The sequence below is a fragment of the Dromiciops gliroides genome, chromosome 3 (genome assembly GCF_019393635.1).
Source record: "Dromiciops gliroides isolate mDroGli1 chromosome 3, mDroGli1.pri, whole genome shotgun sequence".
Lineage (NCBI taxonomy): Eukaryota > Metazoa > Chordata > Mammalia > Microbiotheria > Microbiotheriidae > Dromiciops > Dromiciops gliroides.
In genome coordinates this window covers 368088909-368106920 of record NC_057863.1, presented here as the reverse complement: position 1 = coordinate 368106920, position 18012 = coordinate 368088909, and the positions used below count along the sequence as shown (strand labels likewise).

At 36.3% G+C, this 18012-nt stretch overlaps 1 protein-coding gene across 3 annotated transcripts in view; it reads left to right on the top strand.

The window, feature by feature from the left end:
* Positions 1 to 18012, top strand: part of KYNU (kynureninase) — a 128359-nt gene that overhangs the window by 14571 nt on the left and 95776 nt on the right. For all 3 annotated transcript variants that reach the window (XM_043992948.1, XM_043992947.1, XM_043992949.1), the window contains exons 2-3: positions 6858 to 7043; positions 17581 to 17701. In XM_043992948.1, coding sequence (XP_043848883.1) covers positions 6875 to 7043; positions 17581 to 17701 — 290 coding nt within the window. In that variant the 5' untranslated portion in view covers positions 6858 to 6874. The remainder of the gene's footprint in view (positions 1 to 6857; positions 7044 to 17580; positions 17702 to 18012) is intronic.

Here is an 18012-nt window from a genome sequence, read left to right as displayed (position 1 = left end):
TCTGGTTCCTGAGGGGCAAAGCAGCATATGTTAGGTATTTGTAGGAAAATTGGCCTTATCCAAAATTACAGGCAAGTTTTGGCAACAATGGGTAGTAGTAGAGAGAATAAGGCAATCAGGAGCCTTCAGATAGACTAATATAAATTTAGCAGACAAAAAACCCCCTCAAATAAAGCAATTATGAGTAAATATATAATAATGCTCACAAGGGATGGGAGAATTCCTTTGGTTTTAGGGATGGAACTGTTGAAATATTTTGATTAACTGGCCTAATTTGGGGGGACTAATCTGACTGGGGTTCTTAATCTGGGACTGTTGACTAACTGGCTATCTTACTGCTATTAATTTAATGTGGGCCATTTATAAAGTTCCATCACACTGCTCGACTCTCCAAATTGATAAGCAAAAGATTAAGAAGCCTCTTAACTAAATAATCAAAGCAGAGTTTATTTATGAGATGCTATTTAAAATTAAGAATACAGGGAAATAAAATGTTCAACCTGACTGAGTTCCTGCAGTCTCTTCCCACCTTTTGCACCTGGAATTTTTTAATACAATAAGGGCCATTGCTGCCTTAGGGTATGTTCCACTTTCCCTACTCAGGTTCTTTATTCTAACTCTGAGCCCCTTTCACTTTGAAAATCCCTGCTCTAACTTCCCTCTCCTTACTGAACCACTGAACCCCTGTGTGTCTCTCTCACCGACCTCTCCTTCTGTTCTCCTAGTGCTTCAGTGTCCTTCTGTTCTCTTAATCTTTACTTTCTCCAACCTGTATCCTGTGCTGACCGCTTCTGTGCTCTCTGCTGTCTACTGTTCTGTCTGTCTGCCTGCTCCGTCAGTCTGCCGCCTTTGCTGCCCCTCTAATCTCATCAGCCCCCTTTAATCTTGTCCGACAGCCCCCGAGTCTAATTCCCAGGTCTATATATATTTTCCTTTTCTCCACTCAAATCTCGGGGCTTTTTGTGCTCCCACAGACCCCAAGCTAATCTGCCAGCCAGGGCTGCAGCTGGGGCTGGGGGGACGCTTGAGCATCACGTGCCTCAGCACAGGCTACGCCAGAGCCTGGCCTGGACAAGCCCGATCTCTCAGATAGATCCGCTCAGGGTGGAGGGAGCTGGGGGCTTTTTCCCCCCAGCTGTCTGACAGCCCACCGGGCTTTTTGGCTCAGCTGAAGCAGAGGGGGAGGGGCATCAGCCCCTCCCACACAGAAGAGACCCTGAGGGCCTAAGGCTTTCTAATCTCAGCCCAAAGGTAGGGTCCCCAAATCAAAATAAATTTCCATAGATCCATGAACTCACCAGTTATTCTATTCTTGATTACCTGTCTCCTTCCTCCAGGGAGAGGATGAAATTACATGATCCATTTTTTATGGACTATCTCAGCAACCTCACCACCCCAAACATTATTGTTTCAGTGAAGAAATGTATTCTACATCCCAAACAGCCAACTTACATAGCAGCTTTTCTATATAAACCTTCTGGTAAATTTGAGTAAACCTGTTTTGTTGCTTGAAAAGGGAAATTAAAGATGGCACATGGAGAATAAACTTAAAAGGGACAAGAATTATGTCTATTTAAATTGTTCTACATGATGCTATCATTACCCAAATATGCAGGTATTTAATGTATAATGTGTTTGGGCTATTCAAGATTTTAAGGAAAAAGGGTAAAACAATAAGCCACCAAAATAATATGTAAATTCAGAACATTCAACTTACCTAATGTTACAACTCTACATACCCATTCAATTTATGCTTATGTGTTTGAACAAACATGTAACTGAGTCTCAGATAACATTTTTATGCAGACAGTCCTATATCTATTAATGTGAGTATAAAGTTGTGAATGTGTATATATGTATTTGTATTCACACCAACAGATGGTTAGGTTAGAGATGGCCCTCTCCTAAATTAACTTAAAACAAAGGAATTCAGCAAAAGTATAGCTTTAGTTTAATGTAGAACCTTATGTGAATTCATCTTTTATCTTCAACACCACCATTTTAGTAAGTATTCTTGAGTGATATAGCTATTTTCTATTATTATTCATTCATACTGGCAATTGTGACATAATGACATTAAAGATGGCCTAAAAGATATTGGTTTATTCCCCACCTCTGACCCATAATGGCTGAATGACTGCACAACTTACTTGACTTAAGACTTTAAATTGCAGAGAAGATGGTGAACTACATTAGTAGAAGAATTTCCTTGTTCAAGAGTTTCCTGTGTCAATGAAATCACAAGTTCATCCCCTATCCCTTTCATTCATAGGTTTTACCATATGCTAGAACTTGATCTTTGCTTCATTATATCCCTCCATTGTTCATCATGGAATGAGAATTGTTGTTTTTCAAACATAATGTTTTCATAAAGAGACAAGTGTAATGTAGTAAATAGAATGCTGTCTGAAATCAGAAAGAATTAGCTTTGATTCATATGTCTGAAATGTGCAAACTGTGATCATGGGCATGTCATTCAATTACTTAGTGTCCCAGTTTATTGTCTTAAGATTGTGAGTTATAAAGTGCTGATCTGTATAAGTAGAAATAGTTTTCACACTTAGGGATACCTGCATGGTTGAAATCACAAGTCAGGACAATTTTTTTTCCTTGAGATTACTCCCATCTTTAACCCTTTAATACTCATTTATGTTTAGACCTTCATAGTTTTTCAGTTATTTATTCGTTTATTTGCCTTGAATTATAAAGTTTTTTGGTTGGACGAATCCATTAATTTGTTAATAGACAAGTTTCATAATTAGTAATGCTGTTCTCCACTGCTGCTATGAAAAGTTACTTTACCATTTATTGCTTTGATCATAATTATCAATCACATCTATACACCTATTCTTTCCTTATAATTCATTGTTATGTCATTAGGTACCCAATACTAACATGAACTTGTATCAGAGTTATCATCGTAAGGGTTTTTACTGTTTATCCCAAGTTCATCTTCATTTACTACTTAATGAGTATCATATTCAAGCTACTTTGTATTCATACAAAAATGAATAAGATGTGCTTTTGCTCACTAGGTTGCTGTAGTTTCACAGGAAAGATAAGAAATTTACAAAAAAATCCTAGCACATTTTTTTCCTTTTTTTGTAAATTTTTAAATTCATTTAAAACTGAAATACAAAATGAGAAAAGAAAAAAAAAAACCTGTCTGTGTATACAGCAGGACATGAGAGGATTCAATATAAAACAATCAATTTCCATTTCAAGAAAACGTATATAATAAATATTGCACCTTGTTTTCAAAGCTACCCAGCTTTTCTTTGCTTCCTTGTAGGTTTTTTCTTCTCTGGTGTACACTTTTTACTTTATTGTTCCCCTCTCTCCACCCTTCCTTCCTCCCTGTCCTAAAGAAGGCAACAATTAAATATGTATGTGTGTATGCATGTCTATGTATAACTAGATATGTGCATTTATGTGCATGTGAGTATGTATATATGCATGTCCATATAAATATATACATATTTGGACATATAAATATATACACCCTTATATATGCACATACATACATAAAACAAGCATGTATGTATGTACACTTATACACATATATGTAAGACCGTACTATGCATATTTCCCCATGTCATCTCTTTCTCTGAAGGTGGATAGCATCTTCCTTCATAGGTCCAAGTCTTTCCGTGTTTTTCTAAATTAACCAGCTCATCATCTCCTACACCACAGTAGTATTCCAATATAATCATATCCTATCTGAGAGCTTCCTGCATTCCTTCTATTCTTGGCTATATTGGTTTTATTTATACAAGACATTTTTTTTATTTAAAATAATCCATGGAGGCAGCTAGGTGGTGCAGTGGATAGAGCACCAGCCCTGGAGTCAGAGAGTACCTGAGTTCAAATTCGGCCTCAGACACTTAACACTTACTAGCTGAATGACCCTGGGCAAGTCACTTAACCCCAATGGCCTCACTAAAAAAAAACAACAACAACAACAACAAAAATAATCCAAAATATCCATTTTACCCTTCAACAATGCTCTTGCCTTGAAATATAGTTTAAGTTCTGATACTGCTGAATCTCCTTCTTTTACATTTTTCCCCTCATTTCTTTGAAATTCCTGACCTTTAGTTCTTCCAAATGAACTTTGTTATTATTTTTTTTCCAACTCAGTAAGAGAATATTTTAGTAATTTAACTGTGATGGCATTGAATAGATTAATTAGGTAAAATTGCCTAGCACAAATTAAGTGTATGGTAAATGTATATAGGAGCCTCAAAATTAAGTACTGTGAGATAGATTTCAACATGTGTCCTATAAAATAAAAGTCTAAAGTTTGAGGATGAAGGAATTTCAAGAATTTCCTCAGGCTGAGACTAAAATTTAGGCTTTTATCTTCTCTTTAATCAAATAAATATGAAAAAATTCTTCCCGAAGGAGTGAAGAAAAAATTTATTGTCATTTATGCCCTTTAGAATAGTTTCTTTTTTTCTAGGTATCCAATTGAGAAAAGGTAGATGAATATAAACTCAAAGTAAAATCTAGCTTCGAGGAGAGTAACGTGTACCTAATTCTTCTGGATTTTTTATGCCAGAAATATTGTTGGGAGATTAGAAACAAGTAACCTATATTTGTGGAGGGTGAAGAGTTTTCTCTATTTTCTTTTAAATGGCAATTGAGTTAGGGTCAGAAAAAACTTGGTATTGAAAATTATCTCATATACTTACTAACTTTGTAACTCTGGGCAAGTAATTTAAGCTTCACTTCATTTAATCTCTAAAACTGAGATAATGAAAATATCTCTGTTACAGTTATTGTGAAAATCAAATATGTGATAAATAAATGCTGAAAACTATCTCTACATGTAACTGGAAAATAATAAAATACTTTTATTTTTAAAAAAGAAAATCAAATATATGTAAATTGTTTTGTAAACCTTAAAATGCTACATAAATATCATCATTACCATCATTATTGATCCAGCTCTTTTCTTAAGAGTCAGTGATGAAACTTTGGCTCTTAGCTTGGAAGCAATCCAAGCAATGAGAGGTTTGTATTGTACCTTAAAAAAGATGAGCTAACACATTTCAAAGAATGCATCTATAACTACAAAATAAATGATTTGTTTAGCAAATATTTATCAAATGCCTAATGGGTTCAGTCCTCTGTGCTAGAGGCTTAGGACATATACATCATTTGGAAGATAATAGAATTTAGAATTGTAGAGGCCTTGCTCATATATGGGGAGAGTAATTGGGTGGCTCACCATAATATTGGGCTTCAGAAAATAATGACAGACCTCTAGGTCCAAAGTTTTCTCCCTTCCAAACTGCATTTTTAGTTATTTTTCCAAGGCCAATAAGAAAGAAGATTAACAGCCTCTTTTCCACAAACAAATCAGGTTTTATTAATGGGAATAAAATACACAGCAAAGGTGAAATTAATAAAGTCAAGGACAAGGGAATAGGAAAAGAGGAAAATGGATAAGCTCCCTGGCTATAGCAAAGGCTAACACAACTTTCTTCCAGCTCAGCTAATTCAAAGAGCCAGAATCGTTTTTATTTACTCACCACCTGGGCTCTGTAGTTTCAATAGGAAACAGCTATGCAGCCTCTCAGCAGTCTCCTCCCAGAAGCTCAACAACATAAAAAGACAAGCTCCCCTCAGTGAGCGTTTCCTTTTCTACTTTTACTCTCCCTCCCCCAAAAGGGAGGTCCTTCAGGCTGGATGTGGAGAGTGGTTCCCCTGCTGACATCAGCAGCATACATCACTCAGGGCAGGCCAGGTGTGGCCCATATCCAATCATCCCTAGCCGGTTTCCCAAACAGTATGATCATTCAGGTAGGACCCCTGGGCATCTGCCAAATTCCATTATTTTTTCACAGTTTAATAGGGAAAATTTATGTAAAAGTGATTCTGTGGGGCAGGTAGGTGGCGCAGTGGATAGAGCACCAGCCCTGGAGTCAGGAGTACCTGGAGTTCAAATCTGGCATCAGACATGTAACACCTACTAGCTGTGTGACCCCGGGCAAGTCACTTAACCCCATTTGCCTCACAAAAAAAGTGATTCTGAGATAAAGAATGATAAAAGTACAAGAGAAGTTCAGCCAAAGAGCTACAAGAAATATGGGAAGGGAGAAGTAACATTTACTGGGAAAGTTCAGGGGAGATTTCTTTGAGGAGATGCTACTGAGTTGGGACTTTATGAATAGGAGACTTAAATAGGGAAATGGTATCTACTCTATGCAGAGGAGAGTGCACAAAGGCATAGAGAAGGAAACTGAAACATAAGAGAAGATAGAAAAGTAACTTGTTTGTAACATAAGATTTTGTGAAGTGGAAGGATTATAGATTAAGGCTGGGAAGGCAGAAAAAATTCAAATTATAATATTTTCAATGCATTATTTGTACTTTGAAAACCAATGGGGAGCCTCTGAAGGTTTTTAAGCAAAGGATTAGCATAATAAGAGTGCTATATTAGGAAAATTATTTAGGAATCAATGTGATGTATGGAATGGAGAGGAAGTAAATTAGAGGCAGGAAGACTGACTGGTGGGGGCTATTAAAATAGTCTGGGTAACAAGAGATCAGGTCCTGAACACAGGTCGTGTCAATGGTAACTGAGAGGAAGGGATAGAGATATTGCCAAGATAGAAACAATATAAATTGGTAAGTATTTGGATTTATGGAATGAAGGATCATTGTCATCATCAAAGAATGGTTACTAGACTAGAAAATGATAAAAGAATATTTTGCTTAGTTTATTTCTCTTGTTTAAAAACTAGGATGAATTTATTCTTGGATCAGGATAAAAGTTGTTTTAGTTAGCCCTTTTGTGATTATGCATGCTAATGAAGAGGAGTATTTTATTTTCTGGTCCCTATTTATAGGTGGTATTGACATAAAAATGGATTCTACTTCTCATGAGTTACCAGTGAAGACTCTGGAGCGCATTGCCTCTCAACTTGGATGCAGTCTGACAGATGAGAAACTTGCTTTGTACTTGGATGAACAGGATGAGCTAAAGCACTTCCGAGAATGTTTCCATGTTCCAAAAATGAAGGATCTGCCTTTAAGTGAGAAACATAATTGATGGGAAAGGGATTTTTTTGTCTTTTGCATATGCTTGTCATGCATAAACATGGGAAGGATTTGTGATATCTTCAACATAGAGAGCTCTCGGTATGGGAATACCTTCCACCAATGCAGATTATAGTTCTGTGTGACTCACGAGATGAATCCTAGGGAGTTGCCTGACTTGCACAGGGTCATATTGCTTATGTGTGGGAATAGAATCCAGGTCTTCCTGACTCAAATCCCAGCTCTCTTTCTAGTACACTACACTTCCTTAGGGTTTAATGCAGAACCTTGGAAAATATAGCATTGCATTATAGATCCATTGCAGCCGGATCAAAGAGTAGCAGGTCTCTAATGCTACTTACTAAATCAATCTATCAGTCAGTATCAGCCCCAAAAGCTTTATGTTCACATTCCTCTTTTTAGTAATATTCTAAAGTGTAGTACTTACAAAGTGCTTATGTTGTCACTTATCTTCTTTGAACAATAGAGTGACTGATTGAAAATTATAGGCAGACACATTTCCTTTTAATGGATTTAGACTGTAATATCTTTAAGTACTTATAGCTCAAAGCAATTACTTTCAATACAACATTTAGCATCTTCTATTTGGTTTACTCAGTTGATGGTAGTATTGTATTTTAAATGAATTTTATTTTGGTACCTGTAGCTTCTGTTGAGAGAGGGGATATGTGATTATATGCTTCTTCATGTGATGAGGATGAAGGAAGTACATATATACGGTATAATGAAGAATAAAGAAAAGATGGTATCTCTGAAAAAAATCAATGTTTTCTAAAACACAAGTAGTGACATTGGTTATGAGAACATCTCATTAAAAACAATATATAGGAAACATAAGGAGTTATTTTTCATACTTAACCTTATTCAACTTCAAATCAATGAAAATTACTATATAGATTTCATTGAATTCTCTGCCAAAAGTACTGATTTCAATACATATCATAGTAGGCATTTCCCATTTTCTCAGGATTGATTCAGATGCAAATTTTTAGGCTCTAAGTAAGGAAGGGTTTTTAGATAAAGGGTATTATTTAACCTGATGTGGTGGTAAAGTTGAGTGAAATGGAAAAGCTGGCAGGAACTATTATTGCATAAAGGATATTAGTCAGCTCTTTTAACTGATTTTAACTTTGCTATACTTGGGTAGATAAAATAATCCTTAGAGGTTTGGAATTCTATTTTTCTGTCATTTAGAAGTGGAAATAATTTTTGTTTTGTAAGCAAGTACACTGATTTGATCATTTTAAAGACTCTTCTACTTCTAAAATTCTGAATTCTATGACTAGACTTCGTATTGAACTAATTCACACTGTTTATCATCTAATAATGTAAAGCATTTAGCATGATGCCTTGCACATAGTATGCACTTCATAAATGTTAGTGTTACTCCTCCTCCCCATTCCCCTCTTCTTCCCCCTCCTCCTACATGTTTAGGAACTTCTGTTTAAAATAATTGGATCAAGGGGCAACTAGGTGGCACACTGGATAAAGCACTGACCCTGGATTCAGGAAGATCTGAGTTCAAATTCAGCCTCAGACACTTGACAGTTGCTAGCTGTGTGACCCTGGGCAAGTCACTTAACCCTCATTGCCCCCCCAAAAAAATAAAATAAAATAAAAATAATTGGATGTGTAAAATAGCAAGAGCTAGAAGGAAAGGAACTTTGAAATCATTAAGACAAATCAAAAAATTCTATGTGGCAAAAGTTTTATTGAATTACATCTTTCCTTGACCCCTCTCTCCTTCCAGATTTTTCCCTTAAAACCTTTTTAGGAAAGTGAATACTTTTTGTCTTTCATTAATACTACCGAACAGAGGTGTCAAACTCACTGACTGATGGCCACAGGCAACCTATGAAACTTCCCCTGAGGCCAGAAACAGATTAAAATGTAACTGGGAGGGGCATCTAGGTGGCATAGTCCGTAGAGCACTGGCCCTGGATTCAGAAGGACCTGAGTTCAAATCCGGCCTCAGACACTTAACACTTACTAGCTGTATGACCCTGGGCAAGTCACTTAACCCCAATTGCCTCACCCCCCCAAAAAAAATTTAACTGGGAAATGTTTTTCAAAATAAAAATAAATAATTAACATAAAATATAATACAACATAATTATTTTGTTATTTTCTAAGTCAATATGTGACCCACTGGGATCCTTTCTAAAAGAGTAATACACTAATGCTTGAGAAGACACTAAAGAAAGTAAATTAACTTTGCTTTACTATGTGATTTCATTTGTTCTTATGTTTTTGCCGGTTTTTTTGTAAAATGTCAAAAAGAAGCAATATGGGGCAGGTAGGTGGTACAGTGCATAGAGTACTGGCCCTGTAGTCAGGAGGACTTGAATTCAAATTCAGCCCCAGACACTTACTAGCTGTGTGACTCTGGGTAGGTCACTTAACCCTGGTTGCCTATACACACACACACACACACACACACACACACACACACACACACACACACACACACACCTAGGTTCCTAAATTTCAGCCCCCTGTAGTTATAACAAAAAATTTTAAATTATAAATAATTCACTGATTAAATAAAAAAGACTATTTGGATAATGTATATTTTATATTCATTTTACCTAATGTAATTTTATGATAAAATTATACATAATGTATCACCCTTTTCCTAAACTGACAAAATGCATTTAGAAACAAAAAAACCTAAAAATTATTGCATATATTTTAATTTTCCTTAAAATCTATTGCGTTTTTTTTTTGAAGAGGGAGGTAGAAAGGAAGCACAAGCAACTTAAAGCACTATTTTTATCACCATTACAAAATTTTCAGAAATTTATCATCTGTACTTTCACATTTGTTATATCACAAACTGCTTTATTGATTACTGTCTGAACATAGTGTCTAGGAAAAAAGCTACACAGAAAAGAGTTTCAAGATCATTTCCTCTATCCTTAATTAAGCCACCAAAACCATATTTTTTCCCACAAAAATCTATTTTTAGCTTCTACTATTCATCCAAGTCAGGTAAATGATGAGTTTAAGGAGACAAGCCAGATTTTATCAGTCTGACAGGTGCTAGACATACCCATTTTCTATTTCTCTAACCCTGACCTCTTTTCTGAGAAGGCCTCCACTGAGATATTCCACCTTTACCTCGAATTCAATATAGGCAAGACTAAGCTTATTATCTTTTCCTTTAAATTTGCACCTTCTTTTAACTTAAGCCATTATCTATCCAGTCTCTCATATTTGAAATTTCAATGTTTTATCTTTTCTACTCCCCTGTTCTTTATCTTTGTATTGATTATCCACATATTGAATCCTTTTATTGTCATGTCAATTCTGTCCCTTGCCTTTGTATTCTCTTTCTTTCCATTGTCTCCTGCAACACACACACACTCACACACACACACACACACACACACATATACATAAACCCTAGTATAGATTGTCATTATTAGGTAGGTAACCTGGATTACTATAAAACACCTATACACTTTCTTGAACTTAATCTATTATTTGTATGTCTGATTGTCTTTATGCATAGATATGATCATTTACTTAGTTTTTAAGCAATTATTAAGTACCATTATATGCCAGGCATATGCTAAGTGCTAAGGCTATGGAAGGGGTTAGAAGTTAGATCTGTGCTTTACTTGGTATAGGGATCTCTTGTGAAGAAACCTTTACCAATTCAGGGGCTCCTTATCTATACTTAGAGAGAGCATTGATTGGTTAAATGACCTACATAGTCACATAGCTGGTGTGAGAATTGGAATGGTACCCCCTGCTGGAGAGATATTGAGGGGAGGTTCTGCCATGAGGAGAGATCATGTGATTTGGAAATCATGTGACTTTAGCATCTGGAAGTTGGCCAGTATCTGGAAGCTGCCCTGAGTCCAGAACTTGCATCTATAGAGCAACCTGTTAGTTCTGTCAGTCAGGGCTGACAACCAATTAGCTTGGAGTTGTGTGTGTGTGTGTGTGTGTGTGTGTGTGTGTGTGTGTGTGTGTGTGTGTGTGTGTGTGTGTACGGCCCTGTTTCCTGTTTCACAGGAGGCTTCTGGGAGGAGGAAGGGGAGAGCGAAGTCTTTTTCACCCAGGACCTAGGCTTGGCTGGGGCAGAGATGCTGGCTCCCTTAGATGAAGGAATCTTGGCCTTTTTCTCTCTGATCACTAGATTCTAATGTACCTTAATAAATGTGTAAAAGTCTAAACTCTTGCTAAAGCTTCTAATTTAAGGCAACCACTCATTAGATTTTGGACATTCTAGCTAGAATTTTAGCCCCTTACACTGGTATGTCAGAAATAGCTCTGAAAGTTAGTTCTCTATCCACTATTCCATGCTGCCCTTTGATGCTAGCAATAAACAGGCAAAAAGAAAACTGTTCCTGAATTCTAGGAGCTTACATTATACTAGGAAGAAGAAACACATAAAGACAAGTTGGTCAACTAGCATTTTTAAGTGTTTACTATGTTCCAGGAATTGTGTTAAACAGTAGGGATACAAAAAAAAAATCAAAAGACAGCCCCTTTTCTCAAGGAGTTTACAGTCTAATGGAGGAGATAACATGCAAAAAACTATGTATAAATACAACTTATAAAGAATTAATTGAAAACCATCAACAAAGAGAAAGCACTGGCATTACAAAATATAAGGAAAGGCTTCTTATGGAAGTTGGGACTGTAAAGTTGCTATCTAGCTATACTGTCTAAAATATCTAATGTGTGGTCGCCAATAAATTATAAGCAAGAGTTTAGACTTTTAAGCATTTATTAAGGAGTATATGAATTTGGTGAAGAGATAGAAAGAGGCCTGGATGCCTACAGCTATCTATCTCAGGGAGCCAGCATTTTTGCTCCACTCTCTGTGAGAGTCCTGACAAAAGAGAGTGAACCACACCTTCTTCGTCCCACAAACCTCCTGTCTAACCCGGAAACATCAAGAAGAAGAAGAAGAAGAAGAAGAAGAAGAAGAAGAAGAAGAAGAAGAAGAAGAAGAAGAAGAAGAAGAAGAAGAAGAAGAAGAAGAAGAAGAAGAAGAAGAAGAAGAAGAAGAAGAAGAAGAAGAAGAAGAAGAAGAAGAAGAAGAAGAAGAAGAAGAAGAAGGATTCTCTTCTCCTAAAATAGAGATTATGTGATATAATATGCAAAATGAGATGCACATTTCTGGACATAGCCAATGTGAAAATTGTTTTGGTTTCATTATGGTTATTTGTGGTAATGGTTTGGTTTTTCTTTTTCCTCATTGGTTAGAGGGGAAAGATAGAAGGAAGAGAAAATAAATGCTTTATAATTGGAAAAAATAAATTCATAATGAAAGAAAGGGAATATAAACTCTTTGAGGACAAGGATTCTCTCATTTTTGTCTTTGTATCCACAGTGCTTTAGTTCAGTGCCTAACATGTAGTATAGATGCTGGTTGACTGGTTTTAAAAACAGACATCCTGTCAAACTAACCTCATTTATCATTTGGATTATTAAACTAATAAATGACTGAAATTTATTGGATGTAGTTTAGTATCTCAGCCTTCCATTGTGGAGAAGATAGACAGATATTGAATAGATGAGAATATAATCAGATAGATTGAACAGTACTTGGATGTTTATATTCAAAGAATAGTTTTTAATGGTTTATTTATATTGTGGCAAGAAGTTTCTAGTAAGATACTACAGATCTGTGTTTGGTCCTGTGCTATTTAATATTTTTTTCAGTGACATGGATAAAGGCCACATCATTATGGCATGCTCTTCATATATGTAGATAACTCAGAGCTCGGAGGGATAGCTAACTCACTGGATGACTGTCAGGATACAAAAGGATCTTGATGGGTAAAAGCATTATGTTAAATCTAATAAAGTGAAATTCTGACATTTGAGTATAAAATCAACTTTATAAGAGATTGGGAAAGCTCAGTCAGACAAGAATGATTCTTTTAAAAAAAAGATAAGGGTCAGTGGATTATAAGCTCAATATTAGTAGTGTGATATGTCTGACAAGAAAAGCTAATGCAATATTGGGCTAGATTGAGATTCATAGGTTCTAGGAATAAGGAAGTGTTGGTTCCACTGTACTTCACATGCTTCATACTTTTCATGTCTTATTTAGAGCACTGTATCAGTTCTAGGGGGGCATGATTTACTAAGAATATTGATTAGTGAGAGAAAGACTAGAGAAGGGCAGCCTTAAAGGTAGAGAGCCTTGAATCTATGTTTTATGAGAATTAGTTGAAATGATTGTGTATGTTTAACTTAGAGACTGAAAGATAAAGAGGGAAGACATGGTGGTAACTTTCTTCAAATATTTGAAGGGCTGCCATGTAGAGATGGTATCAAACATTTTTTTTTTCTGTTTAGCCCAAAGGAGAGAATCAGAATCAATGGATAGAAGTTGGGAGGGGAAAGAAAATTTAGGCTTGAGATCAAGCAAAACTTCATAACTAGGGGTCTCTAAATTGGAATGGGCTGCCTTGATTGCTGGTGAATTTCAGCTTTGTGGTTTTTAAATAAGAGGATGGACAACCACTTGTCATGGATGCTACAATGGGGATTCCTCCCCTATAAAGGTTAGACAAGATAGCCAGAGGTCCTTTCCAATTCTCAAAATCTATGATTCTGTAATGTCTTTCTTTTAGAAACAAACCCTATGTTTGGCTATTGAAGAAAGGTAGGTGGTGACCTATTTTCCTACTCTCATAGGATTGATTGATCTCACATATCTTGGGGTCCGCAACTATTCCATTTTAACTTGGTAAATCATTGGGTTAGACTTTGATACCATTGTCTACCATGTGTAAGGTATTATGCAGAGTTCTATGGAAAAATATGATTGGTTGGTTGTTGTCCTTAGTTTTCAAAGAAGATTAGAATGACATCACTATATTGGGGCCAAGGTACAGTCTGTCTCATTATGCCTAATCAAATTAATACAAGCTCGGATTGCTCTACTGCACGTCAGGCACAAATAATACATATGAACATTTGGGGTGGATTGTCTAAATATGCTCATCTCACATTTCTTTTGAGGTACTTCGATTCTACTTTGCTCATAGAGCACAGCACCTTCTTTAATGAGAGCATCTAAAGCTGGGTGGTCCTGTGCCTGTGTCTCTCATGTCATACAATCAATTCTAAAGGTCTTAAGAAAGACCTTGAGAGTGTCCCTGTATCTCTTTTTCTGATCACCATGTAAGTGCTTGCCTTGTGTGAGTTCTCCCTAAGGCAACTGTATGTTTGGTATTTGAACAACCTGGTCAGTTCACTGGAGTTGTGCTCTCCGCAGTAGAGTTTGAATCCTTGGCAGTTTAGTTTGAGAAGGGACCTCAATGTCCTTATCCTGCCAATTGATTTTCAGAATCTTCCTAAAACAATTCAAATATAAGCAATTCAGTTTCCTGCATGACACTGATATACTGTCCAGGTTTCACAACCACACAACAATGAGTTCAGCACAATGGCTCTCTAGACCTTCAGTCTGGTAGTTCTTCTCCCCCACTTTCCTGCTGTGAGAAAATAATGGGATTTGGCAGATGCCCAGGGGCCCCACCTGAAGATTGATTTGGAACTGATTGAATTGGGTGAGACTGCCTGATAGAGTGATTGAGAACCTACCTAGAGTTGATTAAATCAAGAACACACCTGGCTGGCCCTGGGGGGAGGGGGGGGAGGGGTTCTTCTCAGAGTCTGTGGACTACAACATCAACACAAGACCACCCTCAACCAATCAGCTTGAAAAACCTCCCCTTCCAGGGGAGGGAGACAAGAAGTAGGAAGGGAGGTTGGCTCCCTAGCTCTGGCCTTTTTCTTTCAGGAACCTTGGGTTGGTGACTGAAGAGAAGGAGTCCAGTCTGAACGCTAGGGAAAATAGGCTTCTTTTTCTAAACTCCACCTATTCTATCTTTACTAAATTCTAATATACTTTAATAAATGCTTAAGGCCCAAACACTGTTGATGAAGTTTCTAATTTATAAGTAAATTCTATCTAGTTTCCCCACACACACACTGTGGAAGGGGGGCAGTTAAGGACACACACATTATATTTTATTCATCACACTGCAAAGCCTCCCAAACACAGTGCTAGCTCTGGCAATGAATGCATCAACCTCATTATCAATGGGTACATCTCTCCAAAGTATCCTGCCAAGGTATATGACTTATCCACAGTATTCAAAACTTCTCCATTACCTCCAACTGATGGTTCTATGTATGGATGGTGTGATGCTAGCTGATGGAGCACCAGTGTTTTTTTAGTGCTAATTGGTTTTGTTTGTTTGTTTGTTGTTTTGTTTTGTTTGTTTGTTTCTGGGGCAATGAGGGTTAAATGACTTGCCCAGGGTCACACAGCTAGTAAGTGTCAAGTGTCTGAGGCTGGATTTGAACTCAGGTCCTCCTGAATCCAGGCCCAGTGCTCTATCCACTGTGCCACCTAGCTGCCTGTTAGTGCTAATTGTTTAGCCAAAATTAGCACAAGCAGCATCTCAGCTTCAGCGTCTGCACCGAGTGAACAATCATCTGCAAACAAAAAATCATGCACCAACACTCGGTCAACTTTTTGTGGGAAAGGGCTTCTTTTTACAAAGTCTTTGCACTCTGAGGACCTAATCCTAATAGTCGTACACTGTGCAGAGCACTTGGAATACAAATGCCAAAAAAGAATGACATCTCTACCCTTAAATAGTTTGCAATAGAATTGAAGGAAACAATATACAAAAGGAAACTGAAGGTTGACAGAAGGAGGAGGAACTATACCAGGTGATGGGGTAGGATGAAACAGTTCAAAGGATTTCAGATTGTTGGGAAATTAAGAAATGGCTGGCCTAAGCATCCTACATAAATGGAGGTTTGGGAAAGAGCTCTCCACTTCAGACTCAAATGAGAGAGTTCTCTAAGGGCAGAAGGTACTGATTAGCTGTAAGTACCAAGGTTGATGTGATCTTGCATGATAATCAGGTTCTTGGTGGCATGATAGAGAAATCTAAAGGAATGCAGGGAATATAAAAATATCATGCATACTTTATTCTAAATGTTTAATTGATAAAATTGAATGTAATGTACCTTAGGAAAGAGATTTTGTCATTGGTGGGCTTCAAAATACTTGATGACCACTTCGGTTGGTAGTTTACATGGAACTAACGCTTTGAGTAGGTGTACCTGTAGATACCGGTTATCACTTATAACTTGCAGTTCTGTATTTCTACTATCTGATTAAGCACACTTGACTTTTCCTAGATATTTCCATTCATCAAGCATTTAATATATGCCAAATGAGACAGGCACTATGCTAGCCATTGAGGCTGGAAAGATGAAAATGAAACTGCTTGCCCTCAAAAAGTTTACTTCTCTCTCTCTCTTTCTCTCTCTCTTTCTGTCTCTCTCCATTTTTATATATCTATTTATTTATCTATTCATTCATTCATCTATCTTTTTGCTTGATTATTTATTTATCTGTCTATTTATTTTGTCATGGTGAGTAGTGAGGGGAGTAAGAGATAAAGATACAGTGACTTGGACTCAATTTTTACAAATAACTAAATATAGAGATTCCTCTATAGATAAATATGTGGTTATCTATGTAATCTAATAGATACTTTATTACCTTTTTGACATTCTTCTTCTGTCATAATAATAGTGTAGAGAGGTACAACAATTAATAATAATAATAATAAACTGAGAAATTAAACAGAATCCTCCCTTCTTTGTTGTTTTTTGTTGTTGTTGTTGGGTTTTTTGTTTTGTTTTTGTTTTGTTTTTTGTGGGGCAATGAGTGTTAAGTGACTTGCCCAGGGTCACACAGCTAGTAAGTGTCAAGTGTCTGAGGCTGGATTTGAACTCAAGTCCTCCTGAATCCAAGGCCAGTGCTTTATCCACTGCACCACCTAGCTGCCCCCCTTCTTTGAGAAGAGAGATGAAATTGCTACAAATCCTTTACCATTAATAGTAGTTGACATTAATAATTGACATTAATTAGTACTTTTGAGATTTGCAAAGTATTTTAAATTCATTATCTCATATGATTCTCATAAAAATCCTGAGGTAGGTACTGTTATTATCCCCATTAGACAAATAAGAAAACTAAGGCTCAGATCAATAAAATGACTTGCCTAGGGTCACAGCAAGGCAGGACTCAAAACTCAGGACTCATAACTCAGGACTCATTGACTTTATGGCCAGCTATGGTATATGGCAGTCCAAAGTAGCTGATACTAAATTTTAAAAGTCTTAGCATAAAAAGGAGATGATGTATTTGTGAAAGATCTTTTCCAAAATTTCTTCTAATGCTTTCGCCTTCTTTGTGATTAAAATTGTGTTATCTAAAACCTCTTCTCAGAAAATACTATACATAGCAAATGCCCTCAAGGTTTATATGTTGTTTAAAAATATAAAAAATAATTATTTTGTCTAATAAATAAATGGGGGGAGCAGTAATAATGTATTTATTTTTTCTGTTCAAATGATTGTGTTTTTACTATATTGACAAAAATATCAAATGGAAAAAAATTCCTACCCCCTTATTTTTCAAATAAGTAGTTTTCACTTCTCTTTCAGTCGATATATCTTTAGTAAATAAAGATGAAAATTCCATCTACTTGTTGGGAAATTCTCTTGGCCTTCAACCAAGAAAGGTTAAAACATACCTGGAAGAAGAAATTGAAAAGTGGGCCAAAATGTGAGTAATTTTTTAAAAGCTATGATTCAAAGTTTCATAAAAGATCTTGAAGCTAAGAACAGAAATGTTTGTGATTCTACCAAATTATCATATTTTGAGAATCAAAGAATTTTATATCTAGAAGGGACCTTGAAGTATTTAATCCATTACTTTCATTTTAGTGACAATGCAAATCATGAGTTCAGCAGAAGAAAGCAAAAAAAAAATTAATCCAAGTTTTTGAAGTTAAGTAAGAATTTCAACTCAGTTTATATAAATAAATGTCTGTTCTCCTTTGTTTTTAGTCACTGATGATGGTGATACCACTGTAT